At 40.5% G+C, this 20,035-nt stretch overlaps 1 protein-coding gene across 2 annotated transcripts in view; it reads left to right on the plus strand.

The window, feature by feature from the left end:
* The window catches only part of SEPHS1 (selenophosphate synthetase 1), an 85,578-nt gene that overhangs the window by 46,106 nt on the left and 19,437 nt on the right, over nucleotides 1–20,035 (plus strand). For both annotated transcript variants that reach the window (XM_073652373.1, XM_073652374.1), the window contains exons 3-7: nucleotides 2,142–2,245; nucleotides 2,917–3,024; nucleotides 4,453–4,607; nucleotides 8,598–8,688; nucleotides 10,272–10,371. In XM_073652373.1, the coding sequence (XP_073508474.1) occupies nucleotides 2,142–2,245; nucleotides 2,917–3,024; nucleotides 4,453–4,607; nucleotides 8,598–8,688; nucleotides 10,272–10,371 (558 nt within the window). The remainder of the gene's footprint in view (nucleotides 1–2,141; nucleotides 2,246–2,916; nucleotides 3,025–4,452; nucleotides 4,608–8,597; nucleotides 8,689–10,271; nucleotides 10,372–20,035) is intronic.

The following is a 20,035-nucleotide window of genomic DNA, read 5'->3' on the forward strand; positions in this document are numbered from 1 at the left end:
CACCCCGACATGCATTTCGGTTCTTTCCTTCACCATGGAATCAAGACCAAGTGTGCTATAAAAATAATAAATGGCTAAGCTAATCCCTTTAATAACATACACACATGGTCAAAATTGTTGGTACCCCTCGTTTAATGAAAGAAAAGCCCACAATGGTAACAGAAATAACTTGAACCTCACAAAAGTAATAAAAAATTTAAAATCTATGAAAATGAACAAATGAAAGTCAGACATTTCTTTTCAACCCTGCTTCCACAGAATTAAAAAAAAAATTAAACTTCTGAAATAGGCCTGGACAGAAATGATGGTACTCTTAGCTTAATATTTTGTTGAACAACCTTTTGAGGCAATCACTGCAATCAAACGATTCCTGTAACTGTCAATGAGACTTCTGCACCTCTCGACAGGCATTTTGGCCCACTCCTCATGAGCAAACTGCTCCAGTTGTCTCGTATTTGAAGGTTGCCTTTTCCTGATGGCATGTTTCAGCTCTTTCCAAAGATGCTCAGTAGGATTTAGGTCAGGGCTCATAGAAGGCCATTTCAGAATAGTCCAATGTTTTCCTCTTAGCCATTCTTGGGTGTTTTTAGCTGTGTGTTTTGGGTTACACAGCTAAAACATTATCCTGTTGAAAGACCCATGACCTGCGACTGAGACCAAGCTTTCTGACACTGGGCAGCACATTTCTCTCTAGAATCCCTTAGTTTTGAGATTTCATTGTACCCTGCACAGATTCAAGACACCCTGTGCCAGATGCAGCAAAGCAGCCCAAGAACATTACAGAGCCTCCTCAGTGTTTCACAGTAGGGACAGTGTAATTTTCTTGATATGCTTCATTTTTCCGTCTGTGAACATAGAGCTGATGTGCCTTGCCAGAAACTTCCATTTTTGTCTCCTCTGTCCATAGGACATTCTCCCAGAAGCTTTGTGGCTTGTCAACATGTAGTTTGGAAAATTCCAGTCTGGCTTTTTTGATTTTTTTTTTTTTCAACAATGGTGTTTTCCTTGGTCTTGTCCCATGAAGTCCACTTTGAATCAAACAACGACGGATGGTGCGATCTGACACTGATGTGCCTTGACCTTGAAGTTCACCTTTAATCTCTTTAGAAGTTTTCCTGGGCTCTTTTGTTACCATTCATATTATCCGTCTCTTTGATTTGTCATCAATTTTCCTCCTGCGGTCACGTCCAGGGAGGTTGGCTACAGTCCCATTGATCTTAAATTTCTGAATAATATGTGCAGCTGTAGTCACAGGAACATCAGGCTGCTTGGAGATGGTCTTATAACCTTTACCTTTAACATGCTTGTCTATAATTTTCTTTCTAATCTCCTGAGACAACTCTTTCCTTTGCTTCCTCTGGTCCATGTTGAGTGTGGTACACACCATGTGACCAGACAGCACAGTGATTATCTGTAGCCCTATATACAGGCCCACTGACGGATTACAAGATTGTAGACACCTGTGATGCTAATTAGTGGACACAACTTGATTTAACATGTCCCTTTTGTCACATTATTTTCAGGGTTACCATAATTTCTGTCCAGGCCTATTTCACGAGTTTAATTTTTTTTTAATTCTGTGGAAGCAGGGTTGAAAAGCAATGTCTGACTTTCATTTGTTCATTTTCATTGATTTTTAATTTATTACTTTTGTCAGATTCAAGTTATTTCTGTGACCATTGTGGGTTTTTCTTTCATTAAACGAGGGGTACCAACAATTTTGACCACGTGTGTACATAGCAGTGTGACCATGTTCTCTTTTCTATGGCTCCTCATTTTCCCTCATTATCACTGCACCTTCACCCCAGTTATATAAGTCACAGCAGCCCCATAAACATTAGGTTCCCCTTCTACAAGGGATAACAGCAGGTCTAAACCCAATACCAGCTCCCCTTCCTTAGCAATCTGTGAAAGGAAATGAAGTTGTCATTTCCTGGTATAAGTGGTGTACATAATGTAAACTTAAAATCATTCTGTATGATGTAATATCAATGTGTGGTGGGGGCGCAGGTATCTTTGTATAGACTTTGGCAAAAGATATATCCAATTAGTGAATATGGACATTGAAAACATAAGAAAATGTCTCTTCTAGAAGCAAATATATTTAATAATGTAACATCGGTTTTCTCTTTTTTTTGTAGGTATTGGTATGGACACATGCGTCATCCCATTAAGACATGGTGGCCTTTCTCTGGTACAAACTACAGACTACATATATCCTATCGTAGATGACCCTTACATGATGGTAGGCTGTGTGCACATATATTTATCGACCTATTGGAGGCGAATATTAAAAACTGTCCAAAAGAATAACTGAATTTGCTGCCCAAAATAGCCAATCACAGTCCTGTGCTATTGGCAACCAACCATTTTTCTCTTCTAGACCGCCTTAATTCTGTTGTCTAATTACATTAAGCTCTGTTCATACCGTGTTACATGGCTGAGTTTGGTGTATATGGAGAGACTAGTTCCCAATGTATTTGGGCCTCTGATGAATGCTTAGCTGTGATACTGTGGCATCGATCACCCATACACTCCAATGTTAAAAAAGTAGCATTATTCTATATAAAACTTATGTTGTCATGTGTAACAACAATACGCGAACACACTTTCTGATTTATTTACTTTTTTTTTTTTAATGAATTCTCCAGTCTATGAAGTATGATAATAATAACAAGAAATGCTTATTAGTTTATGTATTCCAGCTATAAAAATGGCAAATGAAATAAAATAAAACTTGTCATATTACTTTAGGGCCCTCTGCCGTTTGTTCCAGTCAGTCATTGTTAGTTTCTTCATTGTAATTTATATCTGTATTTTGTATGTGAGCCCCTTTTCGCATATAGAGTACTATGGGATCAGTGGTGCTCTAAAAGGAAATAATAATAATGTGCTTTTTAATTTTTTTTTTTACAGGGACGAATAGCTTGTGCAAATGTATTGAGTGACCTATATGCAATGGGAGTAACTGAATGTGACAACATGCTGATGCTTCTTGGTGTTAGTAATAAGCTGACCGATCGGGTACGTATTACTTAGCACATGCAAACGTTTATGCCTAGTATTTGTCCTGAGAAGAATTCGTGGGCAATATGAACATGCCAAAATAACTGCAAAGGAAATCTATCTAAAGAAATTGATGAATGTCTTTTTTGTCTGTATACTATCGCTTTAAGGCTATAGACATTGGGCCTGAGGCTACACGTCTGGCAGGTTCTGGTGAGTGCAACCCTCCTGTTTTGGAGAGACAGCTCTCTTATATGGATGGCCTGCTGTACCTTTACCTAACAGCCCAAAAAAAGTTTTAAAGTTAAAAAAGCTAACTAAATGGTACACCATAAGCCATTTAGTTTGATACATAATTCTGCACATATAGTATCTAATAAAGACGCAGAAAAAGATATAGTCTTTTAACAACTGCTAGCCACGTTCTTTTAGGGGGTGTCCACTATGTGGATAAAACCTTCAAGAATGCAACTGGGACACATTTAAAATAAAATCCCATGTACTCACCTCCCACTCTGGCGCTGTCCCTGAGACCTGGAGCAGTTTGCAAAAGAAGCGTGGTCCAAAATACCAGTTGAGATGTGTAAGAACCTTGTTGATGGTTATAGGAAGCGATTGGTTGCAGTTATTTATTCCAAAGGGTGTGCAACCAATATTTAAGTTAAGAGTGTCAACAATTTTATCCAGCCCATTTTTGGGGTTTTGTGTGAAATTATGTCCAATTTGCCTTTTTTCTCTTTTTTTTGTGGTGTTTCAACACACACAAAGGAAATAAACATGTGTATAACAAAACATGTATAATTTCAATAATTTTCTGGGAGAAATACTTCATTTTCTGGAACAGTTTGAAGGGTTCCAACACTTTCGGCCTTGACTGTACTCTTTATATAAAGTTCCTATTGATTTAAATTGAAAAACTACATTACTGAGGTCTTAAAACCGTATTGTCAAAGCTTTGACACAGAATGCTGGATTGCGTTCGAAGCACATCGCCTGTTCTGTCTACGGCACTATGCCAATTTTGATATGGACTTTTTATTAAATAAAGGTGGACTGATCGTCAATATTTTACCGGAAACTGGAACTTTTCCTCCTTTAAAAAAAAAAAACAACCCTGAAAATTGCCTTGCAAAACTGCATGGATTTCTGACATGAATTTCTCATAACCATGTCAAATTCGTCCACCTCAAAGATTAACTCTGTGTGTTCCTTAACTGATGATAAAGTGAGGGAAAAAGAGAAGAGAAATTTGTGAAAAAGAGGAGACTGGACAAACATAGGGACATGGGGAAAAAAGGATAGGTTTACCACTATGGGTAGAAGGTGAAACCTGGAGGAAACAATCAGTTCAGCATCTGTATATACTATGAATATTGATTTGCATGCAGTATCGTCTAAGGAGCTGTATTCATTTTAGTAACATACTTTGCATATTTTGTTTTGTAGGAAAGAGACAAGGTAATGCCCCTCATCATTCAGGGATTCAAGGATGCTGCAGAAGAAGCTGGGACTTCTGTTACGGGAGGACAGACTGTATTAAATCCTTGGGTAGTTCTAGGAGGAGTTGCCACAACTGTATGTCAGCCTAATGAGTTCATAATGTGAGTTGCGAAACATACGGTATTACAGGACTGTATATTCAGTACCCTGTGCCAAGATGAAATCAGGTGTATTTACAGCGCCATCAAATTCCAAGGCTTAGCACATATTCATTTCTTGTCCTTACAGTGATTTTCCCACAAACGAAAGTTCATTTTAATCAATAGATCTTGGAATAATAATTTCCACAATTGAATGTGTTTAAATAAAATGTTCCTGTGCTGAGATAATCTTATAAATGTACCCCGGCTGTGTACTGTGTAATGGCTGTGTCTGACCGTACAGGAACATAGTCTGATCATACCACATCTCCTGGGCAGGGGAGGAAGCAAGAGAGTATACAGACATTACATCAGGGGATCACATCTGATTCTTTTTGTGAGGTAAAACATTTCCCTGCCTGTTTTTAAAGATTGTTTTACTTCAAAGAAAAAATCAGCTGTAATCCCCAGCTATCCTGTCTGTATACTCTTTTTCTTCTCCCCCTGTCCAGGAGATGTGGTATGATCAGACCATGTTCCTGCACGGTCAGACACAGCCATTACACAGAGGAACATTTATAAGATTATCTCATCACAGGAATATTTTATTTAACTTCCACAATTGGATGTATTTATCATTGTTCCAAGATCTATTGATTAAAATGAACTTTTGATCGAGGGACAAACCTTTTAATGGGAAGGACCCAGAACTAAAAATCTGTAATCATTTACTTGTGACTTAGTTTAGCGTAATTACTAACAATTGCTGTGTACACACAATCTATTTTTTTCCCCAATGTTGCTTTTAAGCACTGGGGTCCTGAGCTTGAAACCAATCAAGGACAACATCTGCATGGAGCTTTATATGGTCTTCCCATGTTTGCGTGAATTTTCTCCAGGTGGTCTCACCCGGGGTTCAAAAACATTAAAACTACTGGACAACCTATGATTAATCACTTCAGGGCTCCATGTAAATTAAAAGCTATGGATGCTCACCTCCCACAGCGGCGCTGTTCCCATGGTGGTGTTACTGCTATTCTGCATCTGCAGCCAATCAGTGGCAGGTGACCAGCTCCAGCCTTTACTATTTCATCAGAGACAACATCTGAGCTGATGGAATATTAATGAGTTACAGCTGGTTGTTGTCACGTGACTGCAGCAGCCAATCAGCGGTCTCTGATCAACTGTATCAATATCATCAATATTCCGTCAGTCTAGGGTGTCCACTGTGACGAAATTTTAAAGGCTGCAGCTGGTCGTTTTCTGCTGATTGTCGGCAGTGGTCAGATGAAACAATAATGGAAATAGCGATGCTGACATCACTAGAATGGCACCGCTGTGGGAGGAGAGTATCTATTGTTTTTGTTTTACATGGGGCCCTGAAGAGATTAAGCAGGGGTTGTTCATTAGTGTACAAAGTCCCTTTAATATATTGGCCCTAGTGTATGGGTGTGTTTGAAACTAATGTGAGCCCCATTTGGGACAGAACTGTGTACTCTGCATCCTAATATATTGGCATTACAAGCATCAGGAATTGTACCGACTTTATAGTTTACTGGCTGAAATAGTACTTTTATGAAAAAAGAAACACTTTAAAAAGACAAATAAAATGTTCCCAAATTTTGAATTGAGGTTTATTGAAGGTGTAAAAACAGCATTTAAATAGAAGTGTATGTACGAATTCATTACCAGTAGAGGGCAGTGTAGCAGACTTTAAAAATACCTTAATTCTAAGTAGAATTTGCATTCTCCTATTGGTTCACTTTTTCTTTCTCTGTTTGCTCATAAAAAACTTTTATGTGAGAAGCACAGAATAAGGATAAAGTCAGATATGTGCTTAAAAGTTACAGACACATGTAATGTTGTAAAACATTATCAGCTTCATAATTTTTATTACCAGCACTTGGCTTTGAGTAGAGAGGAAAGTAGTTCCTTTACCTTTGCACTTTTTACCTTTGTATCTTTTGTAGATATGCATTGGTCAGACACAAACTGTAAGTTAGGCAATGAGTTATACTGCTGTAACAAAATAAATAAGTATCTTGCATCTATGTTTAGAGAAGAAAAGGGAATCTGTGAAAGTATAAGGTGCTCACCTGTGACTAGTTTAATACATCCATATCTAGGTATTTGAAAAAACACAACAGAAAGGGAAAAATGTGTAAAGGCTTTTGCATCAGTTTTCTGGCATCAAAGTCTCGCATTTTGATACATGACCTTTTTTTTGAGGATCAATTTGCATTTTTTTCTCAATTTTACGCCACTTGGACACTTTTGGGAAAAGTGTGTCCAGTTAGCTTTGTAAATGAGCTGCAGGTTAGATTTATGAATTGCAACTTTTTTCCAAAATCCTACATCATGCGAGACTGATACATTTACACACATAACCGCAATCAAGCCAAAAGGAGAAATGACCTGAAAAGGTTCCCTCATAATACTGTCCCAGCATACTATTCTTATCAAATTGCTCTTGAAAGATGTTGTACCAAGTATAGGACCATAGATCTCTCATAGCACATTACATATTTATTTGTATTTATTTTACTCTCTTCTATAGCACCATTAATTCCACAGCGCTTTACAGACATTATTGGCACTGTCCACATTGGGGCTCACAATCTAGATTCCCTATCAGTATAACTTTGGAGTGTGGGAGAAAAACCGGAGAACCCAGAGAAAAAGCACGCAAACACGGGGAGAACATACAAACTCCTTGCAGATGTTGTCCTTCGTTGGATTTGAACCCAGGAACCCAGCTCTGCAAGGCTGCAGTGCTATCCACTGAGTCACCATGTATTTTTTTTTTGTAAAAAATTTAGAATAATTTGTTTGGTATCATCCATAATTTTTCACAATATATTTAGAAAACAAACAAATGGTGCTTTATAGGTCTTACTGGAAGAATATGTTGATTGCATTTATTGTTATCAAACAAGGGCGTTGTACTAATGTGAAGTGTCAGCACATTATATAGCTTGTGTTAAAGGGAACGGTCATGTCAAAAAACACTTAACCTGCAGATATGGGGTTAATCTATAGGTTAATATTGTTCTAAAGCTGTGTGGCTGCTGCACTGAAAGCCTGGCTACCGGCAGCATCGGGCTTTCAGTCATAGAGGCGCAGCTTCAGTCACTGCTCTGTACATGGTGAACGGCCGCTGTAACCACAGTGCATCACTGTAAAGTTTGCTGTCAGTCAATCCCAGGATATGGTTACAGCTGCCGTTCACCATGTACTGATCAGTAACTGAAGCGGCGTCTCTATGCTGCCAGGAGGAATGGAGTTCATTTCCTCCCAGCAGAGGTTCTTTCAGTGCTGAGGCAGCATGGCTTTAGAACTCCATTAACCTGCAGATTAACCCTATATCTGCAGGTTAACAGCGTTTTGGGACATGACAAGTTCCCTTTAATATTGTGCCTTTTGACAGCTGCCTGCCCATGTTGCTTGCAGAGAGCCACGGGTCTGTCCTTGTGGATTGCCCCGTGGACTGGCTTGTTTCAGTAGACTTGGGCACATTCATGCATCGGATCACACAGCGCGTGAACTGTTTATAGAAACGGAATCTTAACCCATAGAATCACACAAAATGTTACGAAGTGTTGTGCTGATAACAAGAAACATTTCTTTTCATTAGCAAGGAACCTTTTAATAAGGAACTTTAACGGGTATATATTATTCTAATATATTAGTATTACAGGTTCTCCTCCTGGACTTGTCAGTGGAGTCTTCTTCACAGGCAGTACAGTTCTTCTGCTCTCATAATGGCTGCCGATAGAGGAGCATGTGACCAGACCTGTCCATCAGCCTCCTCCAATTGAAATCCAGCTTTTCTGTCTGTTTGAGGAGACTGATGGACAGGTCCCCTCGCATGGTCCTCCATCAGAAGGCATTTTTGAGACCGGATTGCTGTAGGATGTGTAAGCAAAACTGCGCTAACAAGCAGGATACAAATTTAGAATTTGACAGATACATTTATATGCATGGTCATTGTCTGCTCGTGTATCCACACAGGCCAGACAATGCAGTACCCGGGGATGTCCTTGTATTGACCAAGCCTTTGGGGACCCAAGTTGCAGTAGCAGTTCATCAATGGCTAGATATTGTAAGTAAGCTTCTCTATATCCTCATTCTTATGCAAAATAATAATAATTTCTAGGTGTTATATTACTGTGGTCAGTCAGTCCATTTCACTGCCCTGCTAAGACACAGGACTATGTAGTATGATATTGATCTCTGTATACTGCTGCGCTACTAAAGAACTATTCCATTTTTAAATTAAACTATAGGACCAATACAGGATATATTAGTACTAACTCTCCATACCTTAAATAAAAGTGACCATCACATTAAAGGGATGTTCCCAAGATTCTAATTTATACCCTATTCATCTTATAAGGGATACCTTTCTGATTGCTGGCCAAACAGCTGGTCCCACCAATGATCCTGAGAACTGCGATCCAGGACCCCAAAACTGCCTGATCTTAAATAGAGCATAAGTGCGCATGCTTGCCCTCCAGTCCATTCATTGTCTACGAGACTGTTAGGGTATGTGCACACGATGCAGAAATGAAGCAGAAAATTTCTGCATCATTTCTGCATCTCCCTGGCAGAAAAAACGCATGCAGATTGTGCATGCGTTTTTCCTGCAGAATACATGCGGATCCACATGCAGATTCACATGCGTTTCCGCATGCAGATTGCCAAGCGCTTTCCAGGCGATGTTAGCATCACCTGGAAAGTGCTTGATAACTAGGTCACACTATATAAATCCATGCAAACAGCATGGATTTATACAGTGTGAACCGAGAGAGTGTATATACTTACCTCCGATGGCCCGCGCTGTCCTGCTTTACACTCCGTTCTCCCGGCTGCCGGCAACTTTGAATTGAAAGACCTGCCGACGTCAGCGTCACGTGACCCGTCACATGACTCTGACGTCACCGCAGGTCCTACAACTCACTGCAAGTGCCGGGAATCAAGCGGGAGCGGTGCGCGGGCCGACAGAAGGTAAGAATACATTTATTTTTTATTTTATTCTTCTTTTACAGCTTTTTTAATGGTACCTGGGTGTGGATGAGACTCTCCTCTCCTCCACACCCGGGTACCATCCGCACATTAGAACGCACCAATTACGCAAGTACAAATGCTGTCTTGCGGAATTGGCGCGTTCTAATGCAAGTCAATGGCGGCGAAATCGCCGCGTTTCCGCAAAATTAATTGACATGCTGCGGATTTTTGACCGCAGCGTTAACGCTGCGGAAAAATCCGCATCATGGGCACAGCACATGCGGATTTCCATTGGGGAACATTGCTTCCCTTCTACCATGCGTTTTTCATGCGTTTCCGCGGCGTTTACGCAACTGCAAAAACGCCGCGGAAACGCATGAAATACGCATCGTGTGAACACAGCCTTAGAGTAAACAGAGTACAGATCTCTGCTAACTCCGACAATCCCATTGACAATGCAGCCGAAGCCAAACATGGGCATCTATGCTCCATTCAAGTAGAGCTCTAAAGAGACAAACACCAGATACTGAGGGTTCCCACGGTCTGTATAATTTACATTACAAGTAATTTCCCACCAACTTACTGTTCTATGTGAAACATGCAAAAATTGAGACACAATGTAATATTTTATATTTTGCATGAATTTTCTAATTATATTTTTTTTTTCAATACTACCAGCCAGAAAAATGGAATAAAATAAAGCTTGTCGTTACACAAGAAGATGTGGAGTTGGCATATCAGGAGGCAATGATGAACATGGCACGGCTTAACCGAACAGGTACGGCTTATTTTATGTGTTCCCAATCTGTTTTCTAAATTTAACATTGACAAGATGAGAACCCAGAGAAAAATGAAAATAAATTATAGCTTATATTTGTGTGCTTTAAAAGATATAAATATTCCTAATCTCCAAACTTGCACTTAATATAAAACTGGATAAAAAAAAAAACAACTTGTGAAGCAACCATGCTAACTGACGCCGTAGACTTAAGGCCGGAGTCACACTAACGTATAACATGGCCGAGTGCTGTGTGATAAAACATCACATAGCACTCTGCCTAGTGTTATTCTATGGGGCAGCTCAGATCAGCGATTATTTTCTCATGCCGATTCAGCATGACAGAGCAATCACAGCATGCTGCGATTTGCAGTGAGACTCTCTTCACTCGCACCCATACAAGTCTATGGGTGCTAGTGAAACACTGGGGCTGCACTCAGATGTCATCCCAGTGCAGCCCGAGACAGGCCATGAATCAGATGGAGAAATTATTTTCTCCTCTGCAGCTGTGCTGCGATTATTTAATGCGAGAGGATGGGAGCACAGTCTCATGACACCCTGTTCACCCTTGCAGCAGAGCTGGAGCTGAGTGTCATTAGCATATCTTATCCGATGCTTTTGCAACGGATGCCATACGCTAGTCTGTTTGCAGCAAAATAAGTGACAGTAAATTAAATTATAAGAATATACAGTACAGACCAAAAGTTTGGACACACCTTCTCATTTAAAGATTTTTCTGTATTTTCATAACTTTGAAAATTGTACATTCACACTGAAGGCATCGAAACTATGAATTAACACATGTGGAATTATATACTTAACAAAAAAGTGTGAAACAACTGAAAATATGTCTTATATTCTAGGTTCTTCAAAGTAGCCACCTTTTGCTTTGATGACGGCTTTGCACACTCTTGCCATTCTCTTGATGAGCTTCAAGAGGTAGTCACCGGAAATGGTTTTCACTTCACAGGTGTGCTCTGTCAGGTTTAATAAGTGGGATTTCTTGCCTTATAAATGGGGTTGGGACCATCAGTTGTGTTGTGCAGAACTCTGGTGGATACACAGCTGATAGTCCTACTGAATAGACTGTTAGAATTTGTATTATGGCAAGAAAAAAGCAGCTAAGTAAAGAAAAACGAGTGGCCATCATTACTTTAAGAATTGAAGGTCAGTCAGTCCGAAAAATTGGGCAAACTTTGAAAGTGTCCCCAAGTGCAGTTGCAAAAACCATCAAGCGCTACAAAGAAACTGGTTCACATGAGGACCGCCCCAGGAAAGGAAGACCAAGAGTCACCTCTGCTTCTGAGGATAAGTTTATCCAAGTCACCAGCCTCAGAAATTGCAGGTTAACAGCAGCTCAGAGTAGAGACCAGGTCATTGCCACACAGATTTCTAGCAGCAGACACATCTCTTCAACAACTGTTAAGAGGAGACTTTGTGCAGCAGGCCTTCATGGTAAAATAGCTGCTAGGAAACCACTGCTAAGGACAGGCAACAAGCAGAAGAGACTTGTTTGGGCTAAAGAACACAAGGAATGGACATCAGACTAGTGGAAATCTGTGTTTTGGTCTGATGAGTCCAAATTTGAGATCTTTGGTTCCAACCACCGTGTCTTTGTGTGACGCAGAAAAGGTGAACAAATGGACTCTACATGCCTGGTTCCCACCGTGAAGCATGGAGGAGGAGGTGTGATGGTGTGGGGGGGCTTTGCTGGTGACACTGTTGGGGATTTATTCAAAATTGAAGGCATACTGAACCAGCATGGCTACCACAGCATCTTGCAGCGGCATGCTATTCCATCCGGTTTCCGTTTAGTTGGACCATTATTTATTTTTCAATAGGACTATGACCCCAAACATACCTCCAGGCTGTGTAAGGGCTATTTGACCAAGAAGGAGAGTGATGGGGTGCTACGCCAGATGACCTGGCCTCCACAGTCACCAGACCTGAACCCAATCGAGATGGTTTGGGGTGAGCTGGCCACAGAGTGAAGGCAAAAGGGCCAACAAGTGCTAAGCATCTCTGGGAACTCCTTCAAGATTGTTGGAAGACCATTTCCAGTGACTACCTCTTGAAGCTCATCAAGAGAATGCCAAGAGTGTGCAAAGCAGTCATCAAAGCAAAAGGTGGCTACTTTGAAGAACCTAGAATATAAGACATATTTTCAGTGTTTCACACTTTTTTGTTAAATATATAATTCCACATGTGGTAATTCATAGTTTTGATGCCTTCAGTGTGAATGTACAATTTTCAAAGTCATGAAAATACAGAAAAATCTTTAAATGAGAAGGTGTGTCCAAACTTTTGGTCTGTACTGTATATCTTTAGCAAATTAGAAGACTTCTTTCAGTATTACAGGAGTGGACATTTACTTTAATTTGTCTACAGCTCAAAATCTGGTGAGATGCTCCCAACTGTAAGGGGGAAGCTGACTCTATACAGCACCTGAATGGCAAAGTGGACCTTTGCGTTAGGGTCTGGCAGTTTTGTCAACTTGCTGGTCCATAGAATACAGTGAGAGAATCTATTTCCTTATTTTTCTCAAACTCCCAAAAATGGTTTAATTAATTCCCTAATGCATTTCAATGGGCAGTGAGTTGGCTGATATTTTTTTCCTCACCCCCTGCTTGGAGCCAGAACTTTACTTCACACTGAATATTGTTATTTACAATAACATATCCCTGTGCATTACACAGCTCAGATAAAGGAGGAAGATGCAGCTGCTTCTAAAGGGTTAATCTGCAAAAGGAAGACATGGCTGCATCTGAAGGGTTATTCTGTAATAAGAGGACATGGCTGATTGTAAATTGTTAATCTGCAAAAGAAAAAATCAGCAGCCTGTAAAGGTTTACTCAGTCTCTCACTATATTCTGTAGACAGACAGCCATAGGAGTCTGTGACAGGATCTACCACAGTTACTGTTCTAGCTGCCTCCTGCTGATCTATGATACACAGGAATCCATCTTCTATTGCTTCTTTATAATGACAATCCGCATGGAGAAGGAGACAGAACTTGAATCTTCCAGTCCAGAAGCGTAAAGTCTCACACAGCTCTCAAAATGGTGAGATTGGAGTGGGCTACTTCAGTTTCCTTTTTTTTTTTTTTTTTTTTTTTTTTTTTAAGAGAGAGATTTTTAATTTAGGACAGGGTTTTATTAGCTTTCCTAACTATATTTATTTAAGAGAGGTTTTTTTTTTTGTTTTTCTTTTTTTGGTCTTTTATTTCATGATGTTTTTCAGGAGGTGATAGGCCTTCTTTAAATTGTATACTTATTTCCCTGTCTTTCCAGAATTTGAGCTCTATGTATAGTGGAAACAACTGCTATCCCAGAAACAGAATTAAACAGTCCATTACCCTATTGTAACCATTAGTTTAAGCTGCTGTCCTGAAATGAGTTACTACTACTCTACTCTTTCTGTTACGCCTTTCACCTATAATTGAAAGAAAGGGAGGGGAGTAGCAATGTAGCTTAGTAAAATACAGTGGCATGTAAAAGTTTGGGTATCCCGGTTAAAATTACTGTTATTGTGAACAGGCAAGTTGAAGATGAAATGATCTCTAGAAGGGCTAAAGTTAAAGGTGACACATTTTCTTCATATTTTAGGCAAAAAAAAAATGCTTTACATTTTAACAATTGCAAAAAAAAAAAATGGAGTAAAGCTAGGAGGAAAAACAGCGCAACAGGCTTTTATCCAAGGGAGATAAAGGTGTTTAAATAAGGTTATACTAACCTGATTTAGTTGTGTATACAGAACATTTCAATCACTTTTATTAGACCAATGTCACTCATCAACCAATCAGAAAAGAGGGTTCATCCTAAGCCAAACCTCCCAGCAAACCAGACATTGCTGTCCCTGCGAACAAAGTGCTTACATTGTTTGTTATTGGCATATATATTGGGTAATCCCTATGCGCTAGCTAAATAACTGGGTTTCGAGACAGATCATTCTTAAAAAAAAAACAAAAAAAAACACCAGTTATTTTCTGCGAAATATTGTTGGAAACTATTTGACTCCTCAAAGATGAAACTTATTTATTTTACTCTCCTATATAGAGCCATCATCCGCTGATCCACCGTGGTGTACACATGTAGCTCTTGTACATAATTGTCGGGGATTAGTGATATTAGTGATTTATTTCATTTTACCAATCTACCAAGTTTGTTTTAAAAGGAACCTTTCACCAGGTTTTTCCCATATAAAGTAGGGCCAGCACCTGTAAGCCTTCATATACAGCATTCTAGAATGCTATATATATGTTCCTAATGCTCTCTAGATAACACAAAAAAAGAGCTTTTATTATACTCCCCTACGGCGCGGTTTGTTCCGATGGGCGTCTGTTTTTGATCCTCTCTTCTTTTTTAAATCAGATATTTTTTATTAAAAGACTTTTTATAACATTATACATGAACAACAGTGAAGCATCACTAAACTAGCAGTGCCTCTCAAGACCCACCCGTTCCCCTTCCCCCCACCCATAACAGCCCCAAGAACCATATGGCAAAAAACAAATTTTGTTACAAACCGTATACCATCATAAAGCTTATCCGTCTGTTAAAGCATTACTAGTTTGATCCATGGGTACAGAGCTTAGTGTCTGATAATCAGTAATTAGTTATACAGAACATGAGAGACCACAACATTTTAAATTCAAGTGATATTTAAAATAGACCTAATATGATAACCATGAAACATATTCCATTTACCCCAGATTTTATCGAATTTACGTATAGCCTTCCGCTTTTTGTACACTCCCTCTTCTAATCTCAATAAAAGGCGCATTCTATCCAAAAATTCCTGGAGCCTGAGAGGGGAGGGATCCAACCAATGTGCAGCTATAAGCTTTCTGACCTGGTATAGAGTCCTCTTAACAGCTATTATTTCATCCTCTTCACATCCTATTATTTCTACAAGGCCTAATACACACACTTTAGAATATAGGGGTAAATTACACTCAAACACATCATTAATGTATTGCACACACTCATTCCAGAATACAGCGACCCTTCTACACGTCCACATCATATGCATAAGATCTGCTCCTTCCTCTCCACATTTTGGACACGCACTGTCATTCCTTGCCCCAATGCGCTGTAGAAATTTGGGGGTTCTATATACCCTATGTAATAAATACAACTGTGAAAGTCTATGTGCCTCACATGTAGATAGAATCGGAACGCTCCCCACCACATCTTCCCACTCCTCTGAGGATATAGTACCGATGTCGCGTTCCCACCTCTCCTTAACATTTAAGGGTCTGTCCCACTGAAATTGCTGCATAAGTATCCCGTAAATTCTGGAAATTAATCCCTTCCCACCTCTATGGCATAATAATGTGTTAAACAGTAGATGATGTTGGATTTTACTTTGCATATGTCGCGGCTGTACAAACCATGCATGCCTCAATTGGAGATAAAAATAAAAACTAGTTTGTGGAATACAATATTCTTCTTTTATCTGTTGGAACGATTTAAATATTTCCCCCTCTAATATTTGCGCCACATTAGTTATTCCCAATTTTTCCCATATTCCAAATCCTTTCAGTTTATGGATCTCTGGAAGGCCCGCATTATGCCACAGCGGAGTAAACTGGGTAAAGCCTTTTATTCCCAACAACAATTTGATTTTCTGCCACGTTTTCCCCATAAGTGTTAGGGTCGGGAGGTGTCTCCTAGCATCCCACCCCGAGATTCCTGTTTCTAGAAAGGAGGTAATTGGCAGATTGTGTGATAATAGACGTATCAGTTTATCTAGGTTCCCCTGGATTAACCAGAGCTGTTGCATTTGAGAAGCTAGAAAATATATCCATGGATTAGGTGCGGCTAGTCCCCCCTGATCTTTGGGCCTTTGAAGTGTATCCAAGCTGATTCTGGCCACCCCTTTTTTCCAGATCAATTCCCGAAACAGTGCCTGAAATTTATAAAATATTCTCATGGGGATCCAAACCGGTGAATTATGAAGGATATATAATAATTGGGGCATTAACACCATTTTAATTAAGTTAGTTCGACCTACCATTGATAGGGGAAGTTTGCTCCAAGTATTGGCCTTTTGTTGAAATTTAGTAAGCAGTTCAAGTAAATTTAAAGAAATATAATCTCCGATAGATGCGGTCACTCTTAACTCCGAGATATTTAAATTCTCGCACCACCTTCAAGCAAGTACTCCCTACCCTAGTATTCTGAGACAAACCATCAACCGGCATAAGAACTGATTTGTCCCAATTAATCCGTAAGCCGGAATGATCTCCAAACTTCCTTATTAAATTCATAGCTGTCGTCAGAGATTGCTCCGTGTCACCCAAAAACAACAGAAGGTCTGTCAGCATATAGGGCCACCCGCTCCTCCAGTGTTTTGTAGCGGAAACCCTGAATTTCACTGCTGGAACGAAGCTTAACAGCCAATGGCTCCACAGCCAGGGCGAACAGTAGGGGAGACAACGGGCAGCCTTGACGCGTGCCCCTGCCCATTTCGATGCTACCAGAAAGACTACCATTAATTCTAATCCGAGCTAGCGGATTGTTATATAGAAGCCGTACCCAGGCCCGAAATCCAGTACCGAACCCCATTTTTCGCAAAACAGCCCATAAATACTCCCATTCGACACTATCAAAAGCCTTAGCGGCATCAAGTGATAGTACTGCCCTACCACCCGTATTTTGTGACTGCATTTGTAGATTAAGAAAAAGCCGACGCAAGTTAATTGCCGTCGACTTGGCCGGTATAAACCCAGTTTGGTCTTCTGCAACCAGATGTGTAATAACCGCCACCAATCTGGTAGCCAAGACCTTAGCTAAAATTTTAACATCTACCGAGAGTAAGGATATTGGCCTATATGATTCGGGGTTTAGTGCATCCTTTCCAGGTTTTGGCAAAAGAACTATGTTAGCCTCCCTCATTGAAGTCGGCAAGGCCCCCCCCTCCCTCGCTTCCTTAAACACTTCCAGTAACCTGGGAAGTAAAACCCCCCCAGCCTCCTTATAAATTTCCGCGGGGATCCCGTCAGCACCAGGGGCTTTGTTATTTTGAAAATCTTTTAAAGCTTCCTGCATCTCCTCCAGGGTGATTGGTGCATCTAGTTGTTCTCTCTGGCTATCTGTTAGGCATGGTATTTGCATATCATGAAGGTATAGATATGTCCCTTTGCGCCTTACTCAGTTTGGACGCATATAATTGTCTATAGAACTGAAAAAATTCTTCCATTATATCCTTTGAATCAGTAATTACCGCACCCTTAGTATCCCTGATAGCTGCAATCATAGGAGCCCCAGTTTGGGCCTTGGCTATAGTGGTCAGCAAGTGCCCTGCACTCTCTCCCTCCACATAAAACTGTTGTTTAAGAAAGAATCGTTTATGTTCCGCTTGTTTCAATATATGGTCATTTAGTGTAGCCTGTGCCCGTGTCCAGTGTTCCCTATTCTGTATGATTGGAGACTCAACATACCTCTGTTCCAATATGTCTACTTCCCTCCGCAACTCCTGAGTACGAGCCCTATTTTTGGATTTGATCACGGAAATTTCCTTAATCAGGATCCCCCTTAAGAACGCCTTCATGGCTTCCCATACCGTATCTAAAGGAGCAGAGCCTATATTGTCTTTAAAGAAATGCTCCAATTTACCTGCTAAATCTAACTGTTCCCCAAATACGTCCAGCCAGTAGGGATTAAACCGCCACAGTGCCCTTCTGTTTATGATGCCAGGATCTATCCCCAGAACAACCAATAATGGAGAATGATCAGATAACAATCTTGTGCAGTATTCTACTTTAGTGACTAGAGGGACCAGATGACTATTTCCCAGAGCCAGGTCAATTCTGGACAGAGAGGAATAGGATGCTGAATAACACGAATACTGTTTAACATTAGGGAAACGAACCCGCCACACATCCACCAGATTGATTTCCTGTAGGACCCTTGCCAACGATGTCTCTTGAGCAGCCCCTCCCCCCACATTACCCCTATACTTATCAAGCTCAGCGTGTAGATACATATTAAAATCACCGATAACTAACAGGGGTATGGTAGCAAATTCCGTTATCCACGGGAATAGTTGTCGCAGAGTCTGTATAGAGAAAGGTGGAGGAACATATAGAGCAATTAGGCAAATTCTAAGCCCAGCCACTCTGCACACTAGACATACATACCTACCCTCCCTGTCACAAATACTTCTTTCACATTCAAAGGGTAAATTTGGATGAATCAATATACTAACCCCTCTAGAGTAAGTACTATGTATAGAATGATAGGCCGGCCCCCTCCAAAGCTTGCTCAGTGCCGCAGCGGCCTCCGTATTGCAATGCGTTTCTTGCAGACTGATTATCGACTCCCGATATTCCTTAAGATATTTAAGTGCCGCAAATCTTTTGTTGTGATCTCCCATACCTCTAATATTCCAGGATACTACATTAATCTGCTTAACCATGTTTTAACGATTGAAGATGAACTGTCACATGCCCCCCTCTGTACCCACACGTGTGTCTGATCATCAAGATTATGGTATTGTAATAATACACAGTCTGCACCAATCAAAGTAAATTCTGTTCTTTTACCCCCCTTCACTACCTCATTTAACACCCCCCCCCCCTTAATCAAATGAATACCAACAGCCCTAACATGAAGAGTCTGGTGTTTAGCCTCATGCAGCCTAGTAGGCCTTAAGCACACGAGGCGCCCCGACATAAGTTGCATCACAGACTCCCTCACTTTCCCCCTTACACAACGTTCCCAGAACATTCAAACAGCAGAATGTCTTAACCCTGCCTATACATTGTAGGTGAAACCAGCACCTCAACAACCATATAAGTATATTGGCCTGCCCGAGGTATATATGAAAGCCAGGTTATAAGCAGTATACAAAAACTGAAAAATAATAATCATAACATTTATAAACAGAGATTCATTAGCCAACAGCGGAGTATTATCCACTAGAATTCAAATTTCTTGAATTATTATATTATAATCTGTCAAGAATCTTCTCAAAATTGGTGTCAGCCCGCCTGGATTTGTCTCTTTTAAGTCCATCCACTTTGCAGCCTCCTTTGGTGAATCAAAGAAATGAGTTTCACCCAGTGCTGTGACCCGCAGCCGTGCAGGATATAGCATTGCATAGGGTACTTGAAGTGCTCTCAGTCTGCGCTTGATATCTTGAAATTGGGCGCGTCTCCTTTGAACCTCCACAGAAAAATCAGAATAAAAGGACACTCTCGCCCCCTCTATACATAAGTCATTAGCAGACCGCGCCAATTGTAGGATTTTATCTCTGTCACGAAAATGCAGCATTTTGATTAGAACTGTACGCGGCATTGCCCCAGGCGGCGGAGGTCTGGTGGGGACCCTGTGTGCCCTCTCAATAGCGAACATTCTAGAGAATTTATCCTTTCCAAAGGATTGCAGCAGCCATTTCTCAAAAAAGTCCACCATCTCCCTGCCCTCCGCCTTCTCAGGCACACCCACAATACGCAAGTTATTTCTTCTCAGACGATTTTCAAGATCATCCGCTTTATTGAGTAAATAGTTAATAATCAGTAGCTGTTTTAAGCGTTTTAGTCATAGGAGACACAGTATCCTCCAAATCCCCCACTCTGCCTTCTGTTGCAGTGAGGCGCTCCCTCATTTTCTGCATGTCATGGCGTATATGAGATATGTCCACTTTCACAGACCCTATG

Source organism: Phyllobates terribilis, unplaced genomic scaffold, assembly GCF_046119375.1.
Source record: "Phyllobates terribilis strain yellow unplaced genomic scaffold, ASM4611937v1 Scaffold_11__3_contigs__length_659146591, whole genome shotgun sequence".
NCBI lineage: Eukaryota > Metazoa > Chordata > Amphibia > Anura > Dendrobatidae > Phyllobates > Phyllobates terribilis.